The sequence below is a fragment of the Dreissena polymorpha genome, chromosome 7 (assembly GCF_020536995.1).
Source record: "Dreissena polymorpha isolate Duluth1 chromosome 7, UMN_Dpol_1.0, whole genome shotgun sequence".
NCBI lineage: Eukaryota > Metazoa > Mollusca > Bivalvia > Myida > Dreissenidae > Dreissena > Dreissena polymorpha.
Genome location: NC_068361.1, coordinates 46,077 through 66,481, shown reverse-complemented (window position 1 = coordinate 66,481; position 20,405 = coordinate 46,077). Strand labels below are relative to the sequence as shown.

Here is a 20,405-nt window from a genome sequence, read left to right as displayed (position 1 = left end):
CCCCTTTAAGTTTTGAATTAAACAGTCCTGTTAATCAGAACTGTATTGATATTATATATAACACACCATTTATTATAAACTTTTATATTGTGTTGTAACAGGTATGTTTTATTTGTAGTACATACATTTGTAGTTGGTTATATTTTGAAATATTGCTGTAGTTTCAGATATTCAATTGTATATGGCACATTTTATGGGGTATTGTGCAGGATTGTATAGCCCCTTTTCGGTCATATTCCTAATATTAAAAATATCTCATTTTCGAATCCAGGCGCCAAACAAAAATTGATTGTTTGGTTTTAAGATGTTTGTTAATAGAGCTACCAAGTATAGAAGTAAAAAATGTGAAGTTGTTTTAATCATTCAAGAGATCTCTTTCTGTGAAATGCTATTTTTTAATATCATGTAACTCGATTCTATTCAAAACATATAAATCAAGAAATCCTAAAGTAAAGTATTTTATATTGTATGTAGGTTTTATTAATAGTTATTATACAGATATAAATCAAGCAATAATATACTTTATCATAATTTAGAGATAATTGAGGCTAAAATTCGTAATTTAAGGGACAAGTTAATATTCCAAAATTGGTGAGAAAAAGTAATGTTGGAAAGTGTGGAGAACCAATTTCACCTCTCTGGTAAGTGGTATTGTGTGAGCACCAATTAGACTCGCATACGCGGAAGTGGGAAACGAGAACACTTCGCCTAGCTGTGAGGCATGTAAATAAAGCACTTCGATAACCGATGACCGATTATATAGCCGTACTTTATGATAGGTAATGGCCATATAGATTCGCCTTGTCTGTCCACACTTTCCGCCTCCCGTCTGCCCTACTTTTTTTGCAACGCATTACTAAAACGTATTACTGTCAGACTGCTGCAACTTAACTAACATTTTTATCAGTATACACACTTGTGTACCTCGATATTTTGGTGCGGATATTTGCCGGAGTTGGTATCACTTTTACAATTTTGTACCATTGTTGCCTGTTGCTTAAAATTATTACTGCTTATAACGTGACGACCTAAACTTAACAAACATCTAACAGCATGCATAGTTCGTTCCTTCATATTTTGGTTCGGCTTTTTTCTAAATTACCGGAGTTGTAGCACATCCTTTAGCCAGAAAATGAATGTTAAACCTTTGTCGCGGCCTCACTAAATAAATTGCTGCTAGGACGCTGAACTTTCTCAAACATATAAACCACCGTGTGCAGTTTCACCTCCGTATTGTTGGTTTTTTTTTCCGACAAATTGCGAGTTTTTGGACAAAAGCGTAATTCATCAGCAACCTCGTATTATGAACACATTTTTGTCTGTTCGTTGAGTGTTAATAATATGCAACGCGCAGGGTGAGCTTTTGTGACCACCTTTAGTCCGTCTTGCGTCATCAGATGTCAGTCGTCCGCCGTACATAAACATTTAATTCAAACGATATCTACTGCAAACTGCTGGGAAGATTTTAAAAAAAACTTCACAAGAACGGTTCTTGGATAACTCTCTTAAATCGTTCAGGTCTTGTCACCAAAGCCAAAAAATATAGTTTAATATGAAAACTTCAAACCTTTTTTGTTCACCCGAAAATGCAGGGGTTTAATATTTGGTGTGTAACACAGTAAAGTGTCCCTCTTTTAAGTGTGTGCACATTATTCCTTCGAGGTCAAAACGAGCATCGTCCCAATGTGTCAGTTGATTAATATAGATTTATAAGTTAAATAACATATATATTCTTATCAGAAACAAAAAATCTCAGCTCAGCCCCTTGATATTTGATTCTTCTCTCAAACAGAAAATCTCCGCTCAGCTCCTAGATAGTTGTTTATGTATATATTTTATAAAGTTGTCAAAATAACATCCTATATATTAGGTCAAACCACAGCGGTGAAGAAAGTTGACAGCAGTTTTAAATATCATTGAACGCAACGACACCTTTGTTATATACTGGAGAATATAAAGGCAAAAATAGGTCACATTTTGTATTTTGTAGCTATGATATATTACCTTACTTTGCGTCTTTTTGGGGAAATCCACCCTTATATTTGAAAACGTTGTCAAACTATTCTTTCGCGATTTTCAAAACTGTTCCACAATTTGACGTTTTTTATATAAACATTTTAAAGTTATCATGATGTTTTGTTTGCAACAGCATGCTGTTTTATTATTAAATATTAATTAAACTGCGACATTTTGATAACTTATCAACAAACAACGATTATTAACTCTATTCTGGCTATTATTTCAAAAATGGGCATGAAACAAAACGGTGTACACTGGTAATACAAATATTATGGTAAAGTTAACCGACATTCATGAGCAAAAAAAAAAGGAATTTAGTCTACTAGAACCTACCTCTGTTGAAACGAGATCTGTTATTAAATGAAGACATATTTATACCTTCAGCTATGAAACGAAACACATTTAAAGTTTCCATCTGACTAAGAAATGTGCCACTAGCTACATATTCAGAGAACTCCTTCATATGCATAGCTGGAAATCTGATAAGATTGACAAGGTCTTCCCCAAGAGTTTGGCGCAAATTTTCATCCGACATTTCCCGACCAGAGGTCTCGCATTCGTGTTGAGCCCATCGCTTGCATGCAAGGAAAAGTTGACCTTCGCTGACACCAAAGGTATCGCACATTAAAATTGCCTTTAGCGCCGATCGAGACATTTCGACAAATGAATCCGATTTCAAAACTCCATCTGACTGCCTCACAATGAAAGTCAAACACATATTTTGCAGAATCGAATCGTCAAAATCAATTGCCTGATTAAGTATGAATTGGTGCTAATATTTTTGTTACACATGATTTTCGACAAGAATGATATGCACTTGGTCTATAAATCAGACACATCGTACTTCTTCGCCGCATACAAAATGTGCATAACTGTGTCGTTGGTGAGATCAACCATACCACTATACATATACCTGAAATAAAAATATTAGGGTTTGCAATCAAAATCAACAATAAATAATGGAAAGTCAAATGTACAAAAAGTAATTTTCATATTCACCGCTCTATACTTTCATTAGACATTTAATTTCGATATAAAAAGTGGAATATATTATGCTGAATGTTCAGGTTTTTAAGTATCTCAAATTCTAAAGTGTGCTATCGTACTAAAAACAATTAAAAATTTAATATCAATTTTATGAGTTTACGTTTAATTTCAAATCCTAACCTGACAAAGCAGCTCAGAACCGATTCCTCTATATCTGGGATCTCGATTACTTGTTTGGATTCGGCAAGCGGCCCACAGAACATGGCTTCAAAAACAGGACTGCGACTCGCGAGGATGCATTTATGACATTGGATCGGTTGATTACCATTCCCAGCAGAAAGTGTGACGTCACAGATAATATGTTTCTCAAGCATTTTTATGTTTGATGAAGATAACCAAGAAGAGTTTTCTTCCATGCTGAACCTATAACAAATTATTATTTTCTTAGATTCAACCAATTATTCAATCAGAAATGAAATAAATTAAGTAAGTTAAAGCACAAAGTTCCTTTACAACTGAGGTGTAATCATTTTGAGTAAGACGATGAAATTCTAAACAGTAGCAAATGTCTGTTTCATAAATGTATTTATATTGGGCGTGTTTTTGTATAATGAATACATTAACTGTTACTAGTTGTTAAATGGTGAAAGTTTTACACGCTAGAATACAATCAGTATGATTGTTTTCAGCGTAGTTATAAATCCAGCGTTTTACTTTAAATGACCTAAACATAACGCCAGCAGACCCGAATGAATACATTCGTAATATTTCATTGGCTGATTTGAGCATTATCTCCCAGAACATTGGCAACATCGCCGCGTCGATGTAACACTGTAAATTGAAGGGAATTGCGAACTTCTCTCTGCATGTTCATACGAATCATAGACTCACATTTTGGCACAGTTACAATTACGCATTACTGGAAAATTCTTTCTCCAGGGTCAGAGCTGGGTCAGTTAATCGTAGGGGGAAGACGGAATGTAATATAAATAAATGCCGTATGTTGATAACACAGTATTGCTTTCAATATATCACATAACTCGAACTTTAAGGAATAAAAGGAATGAAAAAGAATCACTTAAGGTTCATAGGGGGGGGATAAAATTCATTAAAACTTCGCTTTGGTTTTTCTTTATTGAATGTGGTACAATATGGTCAAATTATATATCATTTTAAAGCTAAAGACGGATAGAATAACATAAACACATTTTTGACAATCAATATTTTTGTGCTTTATTCATATTTTGGTTTAAAACCAATATATTTTTACACTAATTTACAAAATCTCAATCTAAAGTCAGGAAGGATATGCACTACCTTAAGTTGAAAAATACAAAGCTATATACATATACAAGGTCAAGTTAGCAACATTTCACAGAAAATTATTGTCATAAAACAACAAATGAGTTTTTATTCAACTGTCTTTTTTGGATAAATATCCTAAACAAAGTTCTAAAAATAACTAAAACGTAACTACTTTTTAAAAATCCAGGTATGGTGGATAATAAGAGTCACAATTCTATTTCAAAGGCTTAACAATTGTGTTATTTACCTCTCAACCAAATTGCAAATTTCAAACCATCTCAAATTGAAATAGATTGCAGACGACATATAAAATTGTAAAGGAATAAAAAGAAATTGGCAAAACGATTGATTTTATATTTCTATTCCTTCTACCCATTTTGAAAGCGTGGCCATCGCTGGGATCCGTAGAAAAACGTGCAAAACAAATCGGTCGAAACCACGTGCAGTGGTGAGAAAAACGGGTATGTGTATACACATACCTGAGAAAACACAATACTTATTTTGACAGTTGGGTGGCAACTAGTAAAACAACTTTTAACATTAATCAGCAAGAGATCGCACTAAATAACAGAAATGACCACGTAGAGATATCATCACTTACCTTATTACAAATATTATCCAGCTGAAAATTGTCCCCCACACGTCTTTTTTAGTTTATTTGTATTGTTTTTCTGGAGCCGAAATGCATATCCATCCAACTTCCGTTGTTTTCACTTTCGTTATTAAAAACTCCGTTTAAAAGTATTATTTCTACTTTTAGATTGTTAAAGCGATGTTTTATTATATATTATCTATAGAATTGAATACCGTGATGATTTGAACAGAGTTACGTATCGATCTTTCTATCAGTCTGTGAGCGTACTATTTTATGCGCAATAATATATGTCGTGTGATTCGACAACGATTGTAAACATTGGTGAAATGCTTCTTACATAGTTATTCTTTTGAGTGTTTATGAGGTCTGATCGTGCAGTTTGCAAACATCAACGGAAAGATTACAATCCAATGCATTTGTCATCGTCAACCGTTTGGAATGTCAATTAGGCGATGAGTGAGTTTTTAGCATGTTTCCTTCTATTTTATTAATTTAAAAATGGCTGCCCCCATGGTGATGAAATGACATGTGTTCGAGTTTTGATATTTCTAGATATGTAAACTTTTTTTACTATTTAAGCGTAACTTGCCCTCGTCAATGTCGATATTATTCACTAGTTATATAATTTTCCGCCGAAATACGTGGAATAAACATGATTCAGATTTTTGAAAATAATGTTTATTTTAGTGTTAAAATCGCTTTGTATTTTGATTGATTTTGTGGATGTTATGATACGTTGATGTACAAAATTGGTAGCAGTTTGAAGCAAAAACATCCTTTAAAGCATATATGTATACATTTTCAAGGTGGCACTCTTCCTTTAGTCAAATTTGAGTTCAATGCTAGGGGTCCCACATTTTTCAAAATGAAGCCTCTACATGAACCTTAATGCCATTTGTCTTGAGACAAATCTACCGAAATAGTATAGTGTCTATGATAAAAAGAAAATCGTTTAATTTACTAGCCACACGTGTGTGAAGTACGCGCAGTCTGTCTGAAAATCTTTTCTGCAAGCCAGAATATGCTACCGTAATTTGTCAGTTTGCTATTAAAAACACAGTGCGATTGCAATGAGATTTTTAAAGATCTGCGTAATACATAAATGTGTCTACGGAAATATGCAATAAGACCAATTTTCGCATGACGCGGATGAAACACTGTTATTTAATGTGTGAAAAGAAAACTACTTGTAACTCAAATATCAACAATATGTTACGATGACGAAGAAATACATCATAATACATAATTTTAGGACACGTAGCAAAATGTGTATCTACGAACACTATTATGTGGTGTAATGTACATGCACTTCATAACAAACATTTAATGCGGTAGATATGCGACTATTAAGTGAAAAAGAACACAACACTAATTAAACCTTTTCTCAATTTAATAACTTAGAAACGAAAATGAGATAGTGTTTCCATTTAATTGCATCACATGCTGTATTATACATGTTCTGCCGCAATGCAGTTAGATTAACCCCGTTGATATAGACAAATACGCAAGTCGCTTTAGCAGTGTACTTTCACGTCATAACGGTAAAAAGCTACAACAGAAATAAAAAAGACATTCAATGACCTGAATATATCATAAGATGTACTAAACGTTACGCCATAACATCATTATCATCTTGAAAATTAGACACAGGTAATTTGCGTAAAGTTTTAAGTGACCATATGGCTTTCCGTAGTTTAAAAAAAAAACGAACAAATGCAGCTGGCCTATTCTGAGTTAATTTCTAAACTTACAACATAGAACATGAACGAAATCAATGCCACAACAATACGCATATTGTAAAATGCACTTACAGCGTGAGGGAAAAGCAGTGTGAACGAATTTCATTGACTTTGACAACCCAGGAAACTGTGTTTATCATGACAAGACTACTACTAAGGGACACAACTTCTCAATTATAATGCATACAAACTACGCCGCACAATAAAACCGCAAAGTGTATGCAGCACAATACATGTGTTTCATACATGTATTGATTAGATTATGAAACATAAATTATTGATTCCATTGTTGTTCGGAACATAGCACCACTGTGTATCAATGTGAATGTACGTAAATGTTCTTATGTGTTGATGTTAATGACAGGGCTTTAGCATTACTCATGTTTTTAGTCGCCATACATTACCATGTACTTGTTCATGTATGTGTTGAATATACTAACATCATTTACATGCTTCTGCTAACCGCATAGAAAGATGATTGACAGATTACTCAGCTCATATGATAACATGTATTGAAAGATTTATGTTTGTTGAATGTGTTTCTGTAATGTGGTAATTCTACATAATTATACATTGATAATGTTTTGACACACCACTTTGTTTTGATTATGTCTTATCAGTTTATGGTCGGAAAGCCTCGACATGTAAACCATGTTGTCCTATCTTTAACTTGTCAGATAAATTCAAGTACACAATGACACTAACATAGCATTATCTATATTTAACATATTTTAGTTTTAGAGCTAGATAAAACACACATTAAAGAGGATCTGTATTCAGTCGCTTCGATGTAAGATTTTGTAGTCAGTTACATATGCAGTCTTGTAAAAGCGTCGGACTCTATTTTGCTAATCATCGGACCCACGCAAACTATGTCGGTCTTGTCTTTCAAACTGAATCAAATTAAGCTAACATGTACAGGGCCTTTCTTGGAGACTTATTGATTATTTTGATTTTTTTAAATTATATTAAACCCAACGAGATAGAGTTGCGAAGTATTCGAACATTTTTCTCATAACAGATGATAAAGGATTTAGATGAAGTTAAATTTAAACGAAACACATTACCATATGGAAAAAAAACTCCGACATTTAAAAAAATGCAATATTTTATTCTCGAAGCATCAAGTTTTACACAAGTATCGAAATACAGAGACCATATATGTTTTCAGATAATGTGTAATTAATAACGCATGACGTAAGGAAAGAAAATAGGGGCGAAATAAGAAGAGTTTCTACACACATTAACATTTAAATTAAAATATACATTGAATTATACATTTTGTACAAAGGCTTGAATAATAAAGGTATCAACCTAATTGAACACATGTATTATTTGAAAGAGACCGAGAATTGTATTGTGTAGAACAACTAACTCAAATATATAAACAATACCGACTTCTAACAATAGTGCTACCTCAAAGTGTTAGACAATATTCTTACCTGTGACTTCAATTGAATGCAAATAGATCCGAATAGATATGTTGGGATTGTTCTATTATCCAACAAATAGTGAATGATAGCAAACTGAACAGTTTGTGAATTCTTTATGATCATTGTATAGCAATTTCTATTATGAACATATAAGCTCTTACAATGTAATAGATTATTTTTCAAATACTTTAATTATTGATAACGGGATTATACTTTTGGCAAAGTTTTACATAAGTGAAAGTAAGATCCCACATTATTAGACCAACGATTCCCCCCAAAAATCAGAAGACACATTAGGAAACAATGTTAAAGATGACTCCAAACACTTCATATGTATTTGTTTAGGTTTTCCTTTTGTATATATTTTAGTGCATACATCTGTAAGCAACGTCTTATTGCACATGATCTTGTCGCCCGATATGACTCGGGTAATACTGTTCCAGAGGCCTCACGTTAATGGAGTTACGCTGTATGGACAGGCAATGGTATTACCCTCATACTATGGATAAAAAACTTCTCATTATTTCTTATATTATTCTAGCAACGATGCCTTTGTATTTGATTTGAATGTATAGTACACTATAATTGACTTTGATTTATATCATACGTAAGTCTTTATTGCTACGTATACCTGTGGCTGAACCAAAACTTGATCTTTTAAATACAAAGCGTTCTATGTTTTAATCAAAAGTAACTTTTGTTTTTGGAATCACGATTCTAGCATTTAATGCAGAATTTGCTACTGATTGTAACCAACAATTTAAGTGTTATTGATAAAAACTAATAGCATACTCATGAGATGTCGATTTTTGTTAAGGTTTTATTTGGTATAACAATAAGGCATGTATGTACAACATCATAAATTTAGACGCGAAACCTTGTCAGCTTTATTACACGATTGATTAAACCACAAAATATGCGCACCATATCGCGAAATTCGTTTGAAGTGTTGACTAACTCTCTGCATTAATGTCATTTTTTTAAACACCCTTATTAAATTGGCCAATTCCCTCTATTCGAATTGAGATCCGAATGATTGTAGACTTTTCGGACCAGGCTTTTGTACCTCTGTCCTACTAACGTGTATTTCATTAAAATGAAGTCATACGGAGCCTGAGGATGTTACAACCCAGATTGCGGTCAAGCTATCAATTATATTACTAGACTCACAAATTTAAAATTGTTGATGTCATTTTAAGCAGGCCTATGTTGGCTATGTACTTAAACCTTGAAATTCTTTTTTGAGTTCCGGCCCTGTTGCTGCCCGGAAATTACACCTACCATTGTCATCACACATTGCTTGCTAAGTTACCGGACTCGTCGAGCACCAATCGCGTCAACGTACATGAATGGATGTTTTGGTGAGTTTAATCGTTTATTTGATATCCTGTTGTTTTCGTTTGGTGAATTCATCATTAACAACCCACTAAATTTGGAGAAAGCGGTTTGTAGAGAAACTATCAAACAACTAATGCGGGACACACTATTTTTGTGTAACGTATGATCTATTTGCCACCTTGTTTCCTACAAAAAATGATATAAACAGCTACCAAATATATACATCTTACTTTTCTATTTTCTTGCAGATGAGCTTAATAGAATTACAAAATAGTTCGTCCCCTCTAAAACCATGTTTTACGCCTCCATTTTGTTATACTTCCGTTTTGGTATTTCTGAATATTTCGCACTTCCTGTGTAAAAGTAACGTAATTCCGACTGGTTTAATACTTATCGTGATGGGCTTTTTAAGTAAAGTTTACGTAAACATTACCAATCAAGTAATATACTTAAGAGTAAGTCATTAGGAATACAAGTTAAAAACTGAAAAACTCAATTGGCTCACACTGTAACACAATTGCTCGTCAATAGCAATACATTGACACGATTCTAGTTGGCAGACAATTGACACCGACTATATGTTGCAGATAGGTGAACCTGACTCTAGGTGACAGACAATTGACTCTGACTCTATGTGGAAGATAACTGAAACTGACTCTAGGTGGCAGAAAAATTGACACTGAATCTATGTGAAAGATAACTGAAACTGACTCTAGGTGGCGGAAAATTGACAATGGATCTAGGTAGCAGACACTTGACACTGACTCTATGTGGCAGACCATTGACACTGACTCTACGAACAGTTAGCTGTAACTGACCCTAGGTGGCAGACAATTGACACTGACTCTATGTGGAAGATAACTGAAACTGACTCTAGGTGGCAGAAAATTGACACTGAATCTAGGTAGCAGACACTTGACACTGACTCTATGTGGCAGACCATTTACACTGACTCTACGTACAGTTAACTGTAACTGACCCTAGATGGCAACCAGGAATTGCGCATTGCCGCATAACTGACTTTAAATAGCAGATAACTGACACCCTGCGACAGATAATTATCTTTACAGAGGCTCAATATTTACTCGCACACTAAAACAATCGCAGTATTAAATTTCGCTTAACCATTTTAACTAGCTTTATGGTTTAGTATACACATCAAAATAACGTGGATTTTACCATTTCTCCGTATAGATTATTGACATTTACACACAATTGCCAGCTTGACAGACAGACCATATGAGCCCGTTTTGATAACATATACAAGGTCGCCTAAAGGAATTTGATTAACCCATACTAAAATGAAACTGTATTATGACATATTTCCAAATGGTTTTGAAATCGTTTGTTGTCAGTGACCATTTTATCCAACAGAAGAAACTTCCAATTAAATGACGTTTTTAAATTGAGTCAACACGTTTCAGCTTTTCAAGTGCTGACGTACGAAAGTATATTTGAACGAGTGTTTTACCTAATATCCGTATAATTGGCTATATAAATTGTTATCGGTTCTTATTATCCATATTTCAAGAAATGTATATTTCACACATTAAAGATCTAGTCAGTGATTATGCGCCAATGATATATTAAACAACGGGGTCATATAGAGCTCTCATGTGTACTTGATATTGTTGCATTTGTCCACTTTTGAGCAATGAAATGTAAGAGATTGTAGAAAGATGATAGCTGATGGGTTACACATATGAGGTACAATAATTTATATATTTATCACAAACGTCTAAAATTTTACTTAGAAAGCTGGTTATTGTGCGTAATATTATAGCCATACTTGATTTTAGTTTCGTTATAATTTTAAATGTATTTTTATTTTAGGCCACCTATCCAGGAAAATGTGAATTCTCGGACAAAGATTGGCCATCACCTTGCCATATAACCTTGCTGCAGAGACTTGGGTCCGGCTTGTACTTTAAAGCTGAACAAAGTAAAGTACATACTGGGTGTTGCTCTTTTTGCTCTGGAAATGTGACCGTGGTCTGGAATCTAGGTACCTTCTTCTTGCGATTCAGGATAGCAACTTCGTCCCACAACAATAGTCATCTTTGCCAAGTAATTTTAAAACCTCATCCATGCTGGGAAAAGTCCGCGGTACTGATTTCTTATCTTTTTTGTTATTTTTGTATAATTATATAGTGATATAGCCATTAGTCCAATAAGACTTTACTATTTATGGCACAGTCCACATCATCATGCTCATCATTTTCCTTGTGTGTTTCTCCCATTAATGCTGGAAGTTATACTCCCAGCAAAGTACTCACGGCGAATGTTTTACATTTGACATGTTTTCCTCGAAATGTTACCTTGTCCTTTGACTTAGATACCTGAGAATTGCTCGCGACTCTCATTCACAATCCATCCATCTTGGACAAATGTAGGCACCAGACAATTCGCCCCCTTAGTGCAAAAAGGTACCATGTGACATTGAAATAAGAAGGCACATGGTACCGTTTCTTACGGCCTTGACACTGGATCTACGGCCCTGGCTTTTTGTGCCATTATCTGGACATTATACATGTACATTTTGCCAAGACCTTTCAGGACAATTTTTTTTTCCTGCCAACGTTTGAAAGTGCTGCGAAGGGAAATTAAAATAATTTTCGTATCATTTCCTGAACATTGGACATTGAAAACCATTATTTTTTGCAATAAAAACGCTGAAGAAATACTTTCGCTTAATTTATGTTGACCGTTAAGATTATGTAGTCATATCTTAATTATCAGATCCGCGGTTCTTGCTTTACCTTGCTGTCCATGTTACATAACCGATACGAATATTGTTTTATCTTTAGTATGTGTAGTTTAGCCTTTTAACGCTTTAATTGACTTATTAAATTGTCTACGTTTTGTTTGTAATAGTAATACAACCTGAATGAGCTTTTATATTATTTTATTGTTATGCATATAGGACTCACTGATCCCATAATTTACAAGTTCAAACGTCGAAAAGTATATTAAGAAGTCATAATATGCGAATATTTGCGTCGCCTTTGCCGCATAAGTTTGAAAACGTCCGTGTGCTAGTAATAGGTACTCCAGTGTACTGTAAATATCTCATATCTCAAGTTTTATCAACAATCATATGATTGCAATAATGGCGTGTACAAGTCACAAAAGGCTGTTTGAATTTATCTGATAAGAAGAAATTGGCCTACCTCTATAGCTAATATTAAAGTATGCGATGGACAATTGTTTTTCATTAATTGTATTCCGTTTGCTGAGTAGAAAGCAGTTACGAAAAGTCAAGGTATTAAGATTGGATTTACTGACGATTATTCGCTGGAAACAAATCGTGTAAGTCTATTTTTCCACAATGAAAAGATACAAAATGTATATAGAAAAAAGTCAATAGTTTTCAACGAGAACTATGATGGAATGCAACCTTCGGCGTGAGTATGTGGAGTAGAAAGTTAGGACCGTTGTGTTTGTATTCTGTTTAATACATGCAGTGACAATATCTAGGTTCCAAACAATCAAAATACTGTATTTGTTGATAAAAAAATAAAAGTGCCTCGTAAGTATTTCGGCAATATTTGATAAAATGCATAAGTGATTTGTAATTTGTGATTTGGCGTTAGGATGACCAAAGGTCTAATCTGCATCATCTGTTCATGAATTCTTAACCAGCAATGTTTCCTAAAGCTTTACGATGTTGGTCACATTACAATTTACTTTGCATCTTTAAGGCTATTTTGATATTCTTATGTAATTATGTTACGATGGGTGTCTGAATTACTGTTTGATTTTATAGCTATAAGTACTTTGATCTAAAGCTTATTTTGTATGCGACGATTTCGCGACACCCATTTCGGGTTTTGTATTCTGCAAGCATTTAATTTTTAGAACGCAGATGAAATTATTATTAACCAATCTCCAATTTAATGAAAGGAATTTCCCTCAAACAAAATTATTGTTAAATACAACATACAAGCATATGTATACCCGGCAACTCGTGTTTGTCAAATAAAATACAATAAATGCATTATTACTAACTACAAATCGGAGACACCAACACGTGGTTTGGTATAAATTGTAAAAGATAACTTAATAACACTTACCTGAATTTCTCACAAGTGAAGAATTTGAACCAATAGTAATTCATAAAATACCACCACCTGCTTTTGCAACTTTTCTACTGCAACCCAAAGAAAAATGCTAGGGTCATGGTGCTTTGAATCTATATTTACATTGCGATACTAGAGAAATTAGCTGGGATATTTCTTTAAGTTTGCACAGTTTGGATATATAAGACAGAAATCGAAACAAATATGTACAGTATATTATAAATAATACCCGAAAATGAAATAGGCTTTTCAGTTTGTATAATGGTAGAAAATAAAAATAAAAATACACAAAACAAATATAAGGGAAACACATTACCCTCAGAGTATGGCGAATTTCTACATCAGGGGAACAATTTTATCAAACCTTGTACAGGACAACCATACGATATAACACAACCAATTCAAATCCTCTTGTGCTTTGCGTTTTCAATGCAAGTTTTAAAGTGGTATCGCTATGTTTGTAATACAATTAGCCCAGCTGTTTGGTAGCAATGTTTATTGACGGATGAACTTGATTTCAACAACCGTGGTAGAGGTTCGCAAAAACAACTATTCTTCCACAAAGGTTTTCTCTATAAACATGTAAGAAAAAGGTCAATATCAGTCACAACTAAATGTGTGTATGGACAATAATTATGTTAGCGGCTTTGCTACATGCTTATAAAATGTACAGCTTTGCTAATTTTAACTCATGTTTGCACTTATCAATGCAGGAGGAGAATCCGTTTAAAAAATGGACAAACAGGCACTATGTTATAACAAAAAACTGTCTTATTAAGTTGTAAAACGGGTGAGCGTTGTTTGGTCATCTTGATTTTCTTTGTTTATATAAACTATTCTAATTTATTTCACTGTTCTTCTGCAGTTATGTACAACATCAAGACAGCCTGGCAACACTCTGACTCGTTTACGTCAAACAACTTAGCAATGCTCGAGAAACAGCTACTTTGTGATGTCACATTGGTAGGAAAGCATTCCACTGACCCGATCAAGTGTCACAAATTTATCCTCGTCAGTCGTAGCTCAGTTTTCGAGGCAATGTTATGTGGACCACTTGCAGAAACAAATGACGTCATCAATATATCGGATATTGAGGAATCAATCCTGAAATCATTTGTTAGGTATATATTTACATACTTTTTGAATTGTGTATTTGTTAAGAGTTCATTTAGCTACTCGAGATTGTATACAGGCCTTTTCCGCCCTATGCCACGGACCGAATATGGGCCCCATTCCCAATGCCAATCTGGTCGTGATTTTTTTCCTATTGATTTTTTTCCCAATTCCAACTTCCAACGATTGCAACTTTGATTTTTTCGGCCGCTAAAAATGCGAAAATAACGTTTCCTTAATCTGCCAGGCCTTTTCCGCCCTATGCCACGGTCCGAATATGGGCCCCATTTTCCCAATGTCAATCTGGTTGTTTTTCCCAATTGAAAAAAAAAATCCCAATTCCAACTCCCAACGATTGCATAGTTGATTTTTTTCGGCCGCTAAAAATTTGCAAAATAACGTTTTCTTAATCTGCAAACTAAACATTGGGTATTTTGACTACTGACACTGTGTTTGTTTATATTTTATTATCATACATGTTGGCATGGTAATGCACACATTATCACAAATGTTCATAATATTTTGCAATATTTTAATAATAATATGGTTACAAAATAGTTGTTATTTACCAGTAAACGGCTTCTTTGAAATATAAGAAACACTATTTACATGCGATTATTTTTCCCAATTGAGCCAGTTTTGCGATTAATTATGCTCCCCGAAAATTTTTGGGGGGCATATATTTGCCAGTTTGGGGTTCCTTATTTCCTTACTTCCTTCCTTCCGTCACACTTTTGTTACAGTTTCTTATAGCGCCTTCAATATTTTACCGATCTCTTACATATTGGGCATGCTGGTACCTTGCATGCACCTCTACCTTTTGATGATTTTTGAGGTCACTGGGGTCAAGGTCACCGAGGGTAATTATAGATTTTTCCGTCACAATTTTATTACAGTTTATCATAGCACCTTCAATATTTTTCCGATCTCTTACATATTTGGCATGTAGGTACCTTTCATAGACCTCTACCTTAAGATGACGATTGAGGTCACTGGGTTCAAGGTTAAGGTTACCGAGGCTAAAAATAGATTGTTCTGTCACAATTTTGTTACAGTTTCTCATAGCGCCTTGAATATTTTACTGATCTCTTACATATTTGACATGTAGGTTCCTTGCATGGACCTCTACCTTTTGATGAGGTTTGAGGCCACTTGGGTCAAGGTCAAGGTCACCGAGGCTAATAATCAATTTTTCTGTCACAATTTTGTTACAGTTTATCATAGCGTCTTCAATATTTTACCGTTCTCTTACATATTTGACATGTATGTACCTTGCATGGACCTCTACCTTTTGATGAGGTTTGAGGTCACTGGGGTCAAGGTAAATTTCACCGAGGCAAATAATAGATTCTTTAAGGTGGTTATTAACATATCAATTGACAAAGCGCATCATCGGGGAGCATCCATCAGTTTCACTGATATTCTTGTTTTTTTCCCAAGATGGCATTTTTCACGACGCAAAATTCCCAAGATTCCAGTGTGGCGTTTTCCCAAAATTGAGCGGAAAAAGCCTGGTATATTTTAACAACGGAAAAGTCAATTAATGCAAAAGCTGCATCTCGCCAATACCAAAATATTAACATATATCTACATGTACATGGTAATTTATTGTTTTGGTGTTATATATGAATGTTAAATGGTAATGTCTCAATTGAATGAATCAGTACAATTAAACTTGTAACAAAGACTTTTTTATGCCCCCGGTAGAGGGGCATTTAGCAGTTGAATTGTCAGTCAGTCTGTCTGTCAGTTTGTGCGTCCGTCAGAAAACTTTAAAATTGGCCATAACTTTTGCAATATTGAAGCTAGCAACTTGATATTTTGCATGCATGTGTATCTCATCAAGCTGCACATTTTGAGCTGTGAAAGCCTGAGTGAACGGTCAAGGTCATCATTCAAAGTCAAAGGTCAAACAAACAAAATCCAAGGAAAGTTACAAGGTTAAAAGGGATATACTTTCTATTTTATACCATTTGGCTGGTACAGATCATTTTCACTAGGGAAGTATTATTTTTTAAAGGGATATAATCATAAAAAATGTATTTCAAAGCGGCGCAGTAGGGGCATTGTGTTTCTGACAAACACAGCTCTTGTTTATTAAACGTAACGTATTTTTGCTTATTGTTTAAACAATTGTCTCACTTAAGAAACCTATCAGTATACACCATAAACTTTCAATTGTAGATCCCTATACAGCAACTGTGTTGAGATCACTGCTGAGACAGCCCTACATCTTATGTATGCGGCGAAAAAGTACGATGTGCTGGGGCTACAAACAAAATGTAGATCGTTCTTGGATATTGAAATGAGTGCTATAAACGTATGCACTGTCTTGGATCAAGCCATTGCGTTTGATAATATGGATTTTCAAAAGATGTGTTTGAAACTCATAACGAGACAATCGAAAGACGTTTTGGAAACAGAATCATTTGTCGAAATATCAAGGTCAGCACTCAAGGCAATTTTAATGTGTGACAATTTTGGGACCAGCGAATGCGAACTATTCAATGGATGTAAAAGATGGGCCAAACACGCCTGTAAGTCCTCTGGTCGTAGTGAGACCGATTCTGATATACGAGACGTACTGGGAAAAGAATTAATAGATTTGATTAGATTTCCCGCTATGGCTGCGAAGGAATTTTCTGAGAATGTAACGAAAATAAGCTTGCTATGCCAGTCTGATATTATCGATGTATTTCGTGCAATCAGTACGCAGAAAACTGTTTCGTCATTCAAGAGCGAGCCTCGTATTAGTCTTACTATGGAATGTCTTTTTATACGATGTGAAACATTTGCAAATGACCGTGGAGGTGATTTTGCCTCTACCGTTAGCCCTCAAATCAATGGTAAGGGAAACAACCTTAGTTTTTCTGTATCAGATGATTGCGCTCTTAGTGGGGTCGCTATGTGCTTACCTGTACACGATGGTTCTACAAAAGCTACACTTGAAATATTTGAAGACTGTTTGACGGTCCACAAGACAACAGTAACCCTGAATTTCAATGGGGATACTTACGAAGTCATTAAAATAAAACAAAACATTCCTTTAGTTAAGGGCAAACTATATACGATAAAGGTACTTAACAATGGTCAAATTATATTCCGTTGCAAGGAATGAAACGAAGAAGTAAAACATAATGGTGTGACTTAATTTGTTGCACCTGAGAGTCAATTGTCCCTTGTGAAACCCGCACTGGAGTTAGTTATTGATCGAATCGAAGTTAAAAGAAAATAGTTAAATAACTGCTGCTTCGACTTAACTGGGCAGCACATATTGGTATTTAAATGTATCAATTTAAGTTAAAACTATTAAACTTTGCATGGATGTTTTCCTTTCTTGAATTTGGGGCAGTCAATGATTTGCCAATTTAGACACTTGCTGTTATATAACCCCAGATACGGTACAAAACAAGTTTTGATGTTCATTTTATAATTCTAACTGTTCTTATATATGTCAACAAGTGGCATTGTAGTGATATAATCATGCGCGGTTATCTCATACAATTTTGAATGATATCTTGTTAAATAACTAGTTGCCTTCTTTGAACGTTTATTGCAGGTTTGAATAATTGTGACTTTCTATGTCCAGTGTACTGCTAGACGTATTCCATGCTGAACAATTGACGGCAAGTCGATGGGTTATATATAAATATATATTCTCTGCATAATACACAATTCATTTGTAATAAATTGTGTTTTGTAATTGTTCATGTATACTGTTACACACAAGTCATACAGTTTCTATTAATAAATATCATTAAAAGATCATGAATACTTTTCATAAACTTGTATGCAGCTTTTGTCGATAATGTATTGTAATGTATTGCCTAGTGTTTATAGTTTGGATAGATATGGTTTTGTTGGTTCATTTGTTCTGTTGAGCTCTTTTCAGTTGTATGGATTAAATATGTATTGTAATTTCATGTATCATGCCAAGTATATGCTATTGATTGTCGATTTATAATATGTTCTGACTTCATGTATTCCTTGCTTTTAGACTGGATCATGTGGTGTTAATTACTTATAGTATTATGTTTTGTTCAAGTCATGCAGTTTTAATTGATAGTGTTTTGATATCACGTATTCCGTTTTATTTATGTCATGTTGGTTGGGTTGATAATGTGATGACATTGTATGTCTTCTGCTAAGCATATTGCTTTAAGTTTTGAATTAAACAGTGTTGTTTACGTGCAGTTTTAATCGGTACTGAATTCATATTGTATATTACTTTGCATATACTATAAAAAATTTGGTAAAGTTTTGCAACATGTGTAATCGGTTTAAATACATACATTTGAAGTCGGTGTGATTTTAAAATATTGATGCTTTTTCAGATATCCAAACAGATATAACAAATTTGTGTGGGGTACTGCGCAGGGTTTTATTTGGCTGATCGAATAGCTATTATTAACGTAAGATTGTGTGGTGTCATTATGTATCTCCTGACCAGACTGCGAGATGCGCAGGCTGGCTTAAAGCTACGCTTGCCGCATATGGCATAATACATATTATCGAAAAAAGCGGTTTTTACAAATTTTATAGTTTTTTTTTTTAATTAATGGGATATCTAATCACAGTTCTTTTCGAAAAAAAAATACAAGTCAAACTTTGTAATTTATCATCATCATATTGAAGGCAATACTGTGTTATCTACGATTATCGAAAGTCCATTATGTCATTCCCGGACCGAGTTCGGAGTCAATATACAAAGTTTGCCATCGATGCGAAAAGCTGGTTTTAATAGTAATATAAGTAATATTTAAACATATATGACTCAAAATAATTTCGTAAATGATCAAAGCAAACCATTTGGTTGATTTCTATTTAGTTTAAGCGAATATGGTTAAGTTATGCCAGATTGTCCCGTTTTTTCCATAAACAGCGTATTACTTATCATTATAAAACTGTACTGAAATGGAATTTATCTGCATATACAAATAAAACATTTGTTTAAATGTCGTTTTGTTTCAAATCATGAAATTATGGTTCTGTCATAATTTTCTGCGAAAAATTTATTTGCATTTGTGCGTGAGATATTTGTGTACACGTGTGTTTGATTTCGTTTGAAAGTTAAAAACTTATGGAATGGATTTCGAACTTGAGGTAAGAATCTTAACACTATATTATAGATATATTTATATTATGTTTTCGTCACTGACAATATTTTTAAACACGTCACGTATTGTTTTGCACTGAATGAAAGAAACTTTGGTTGGCCGTAGAATAGTGTCAGAGAATACCTAGACTATTACGATATTTTGTAAACATTATTTATTGTGTAATATGTGTTGTTAACTTGTTGTTTGAAAATTGTATGTAGATCTTAGTTTATTTCATATTTAAATTTTTAGAATCTAAAGCATCTTAAATGTGTGTTTACAATAATATTTAAAAAACACATGACGACTACTTGCCATAATAATTAAAATCTAAAGTATAAGTAGCAATAATGGACGAATTAATAACTGTGTTTTTATTTCTGTGTTGATTTTCAAAATGGTATTTTTACAACATACCGCATGGATATATATAGATAGTACAATACATCACAATTCAGCATAGATTGAATAGCGCAGTCGGTATAGCAGTAGACTCAAACCTTTTTTGGTTGATCCTAAGCATTGGTTCGAATCGTGAAAGTTATGGCTATAGTAAAACTTGATAACACTCTAGAGGTCACATTTATTTTGCGAGCATCTGGAAACTTGGTCAGACGATTTGTCCCAATGATATCTTGGATTAGTTCGAAAATGGTTTTAGTTGCTTTAAAAGCATGGCCACCAGGGGCGGGGCATTT

General features: G+C 34.0%; 2 protein-coding genes across 2 annotated transcripts; one reads left to right on the top strand and one right to left on the bottom strand.

The window, feature by feature from the left end:
• Positions 1-2,534: 2,534 nt before the first annotated feature.
• LOC127839111 (BTB/POZ domain-containing protein 6-B-like) lies at positions 2,535-6,806 on the bottom strand. The gene is made up of 3 exons (XM_052367312.1): positions 6,718-6,806; positions 3,187-3,429; positions 2,535-2,932 (listed from the first exon to the last, which is right to left on the bottom strand). Exons 1-3 carry the CDS (start codon positions 6,783-6,785, stop codon positions 2,842-2,844), a joined length of 402 nt encoding a protein of 133 aa, XP_052223272.1. The 5' UTR covers positions 6,786-6,806; the 3' UTR covers positions 2,535-2,841.
• Positions 6,807-12,605: 5,799 nt separating this feature from the next.
• On the top strand, positions 12,606-19,470 carry LOC127839327 (BTB/POZ domain-containing protein 6-B-like). Its single transcript, XM_052367630.1, has 3 exons — positions 12,606-12,725; positions 14,361-14,616; positions 16,793-19,470. Exons 2-3 carry the CDS (start codon positions 14,363-14,365, stop codon positions 17,724-17,726), a joined length of 1,188 nt encoding a protein of 395 aa, XP_052223590.1. The 5' UTR covers positions 12,606-12,725; positions 14,361-14,362; the 3' UTR covers positions 17,727-19,470.
• Positions 19,471-20,405: the final 935 nt, after the last annotated feature.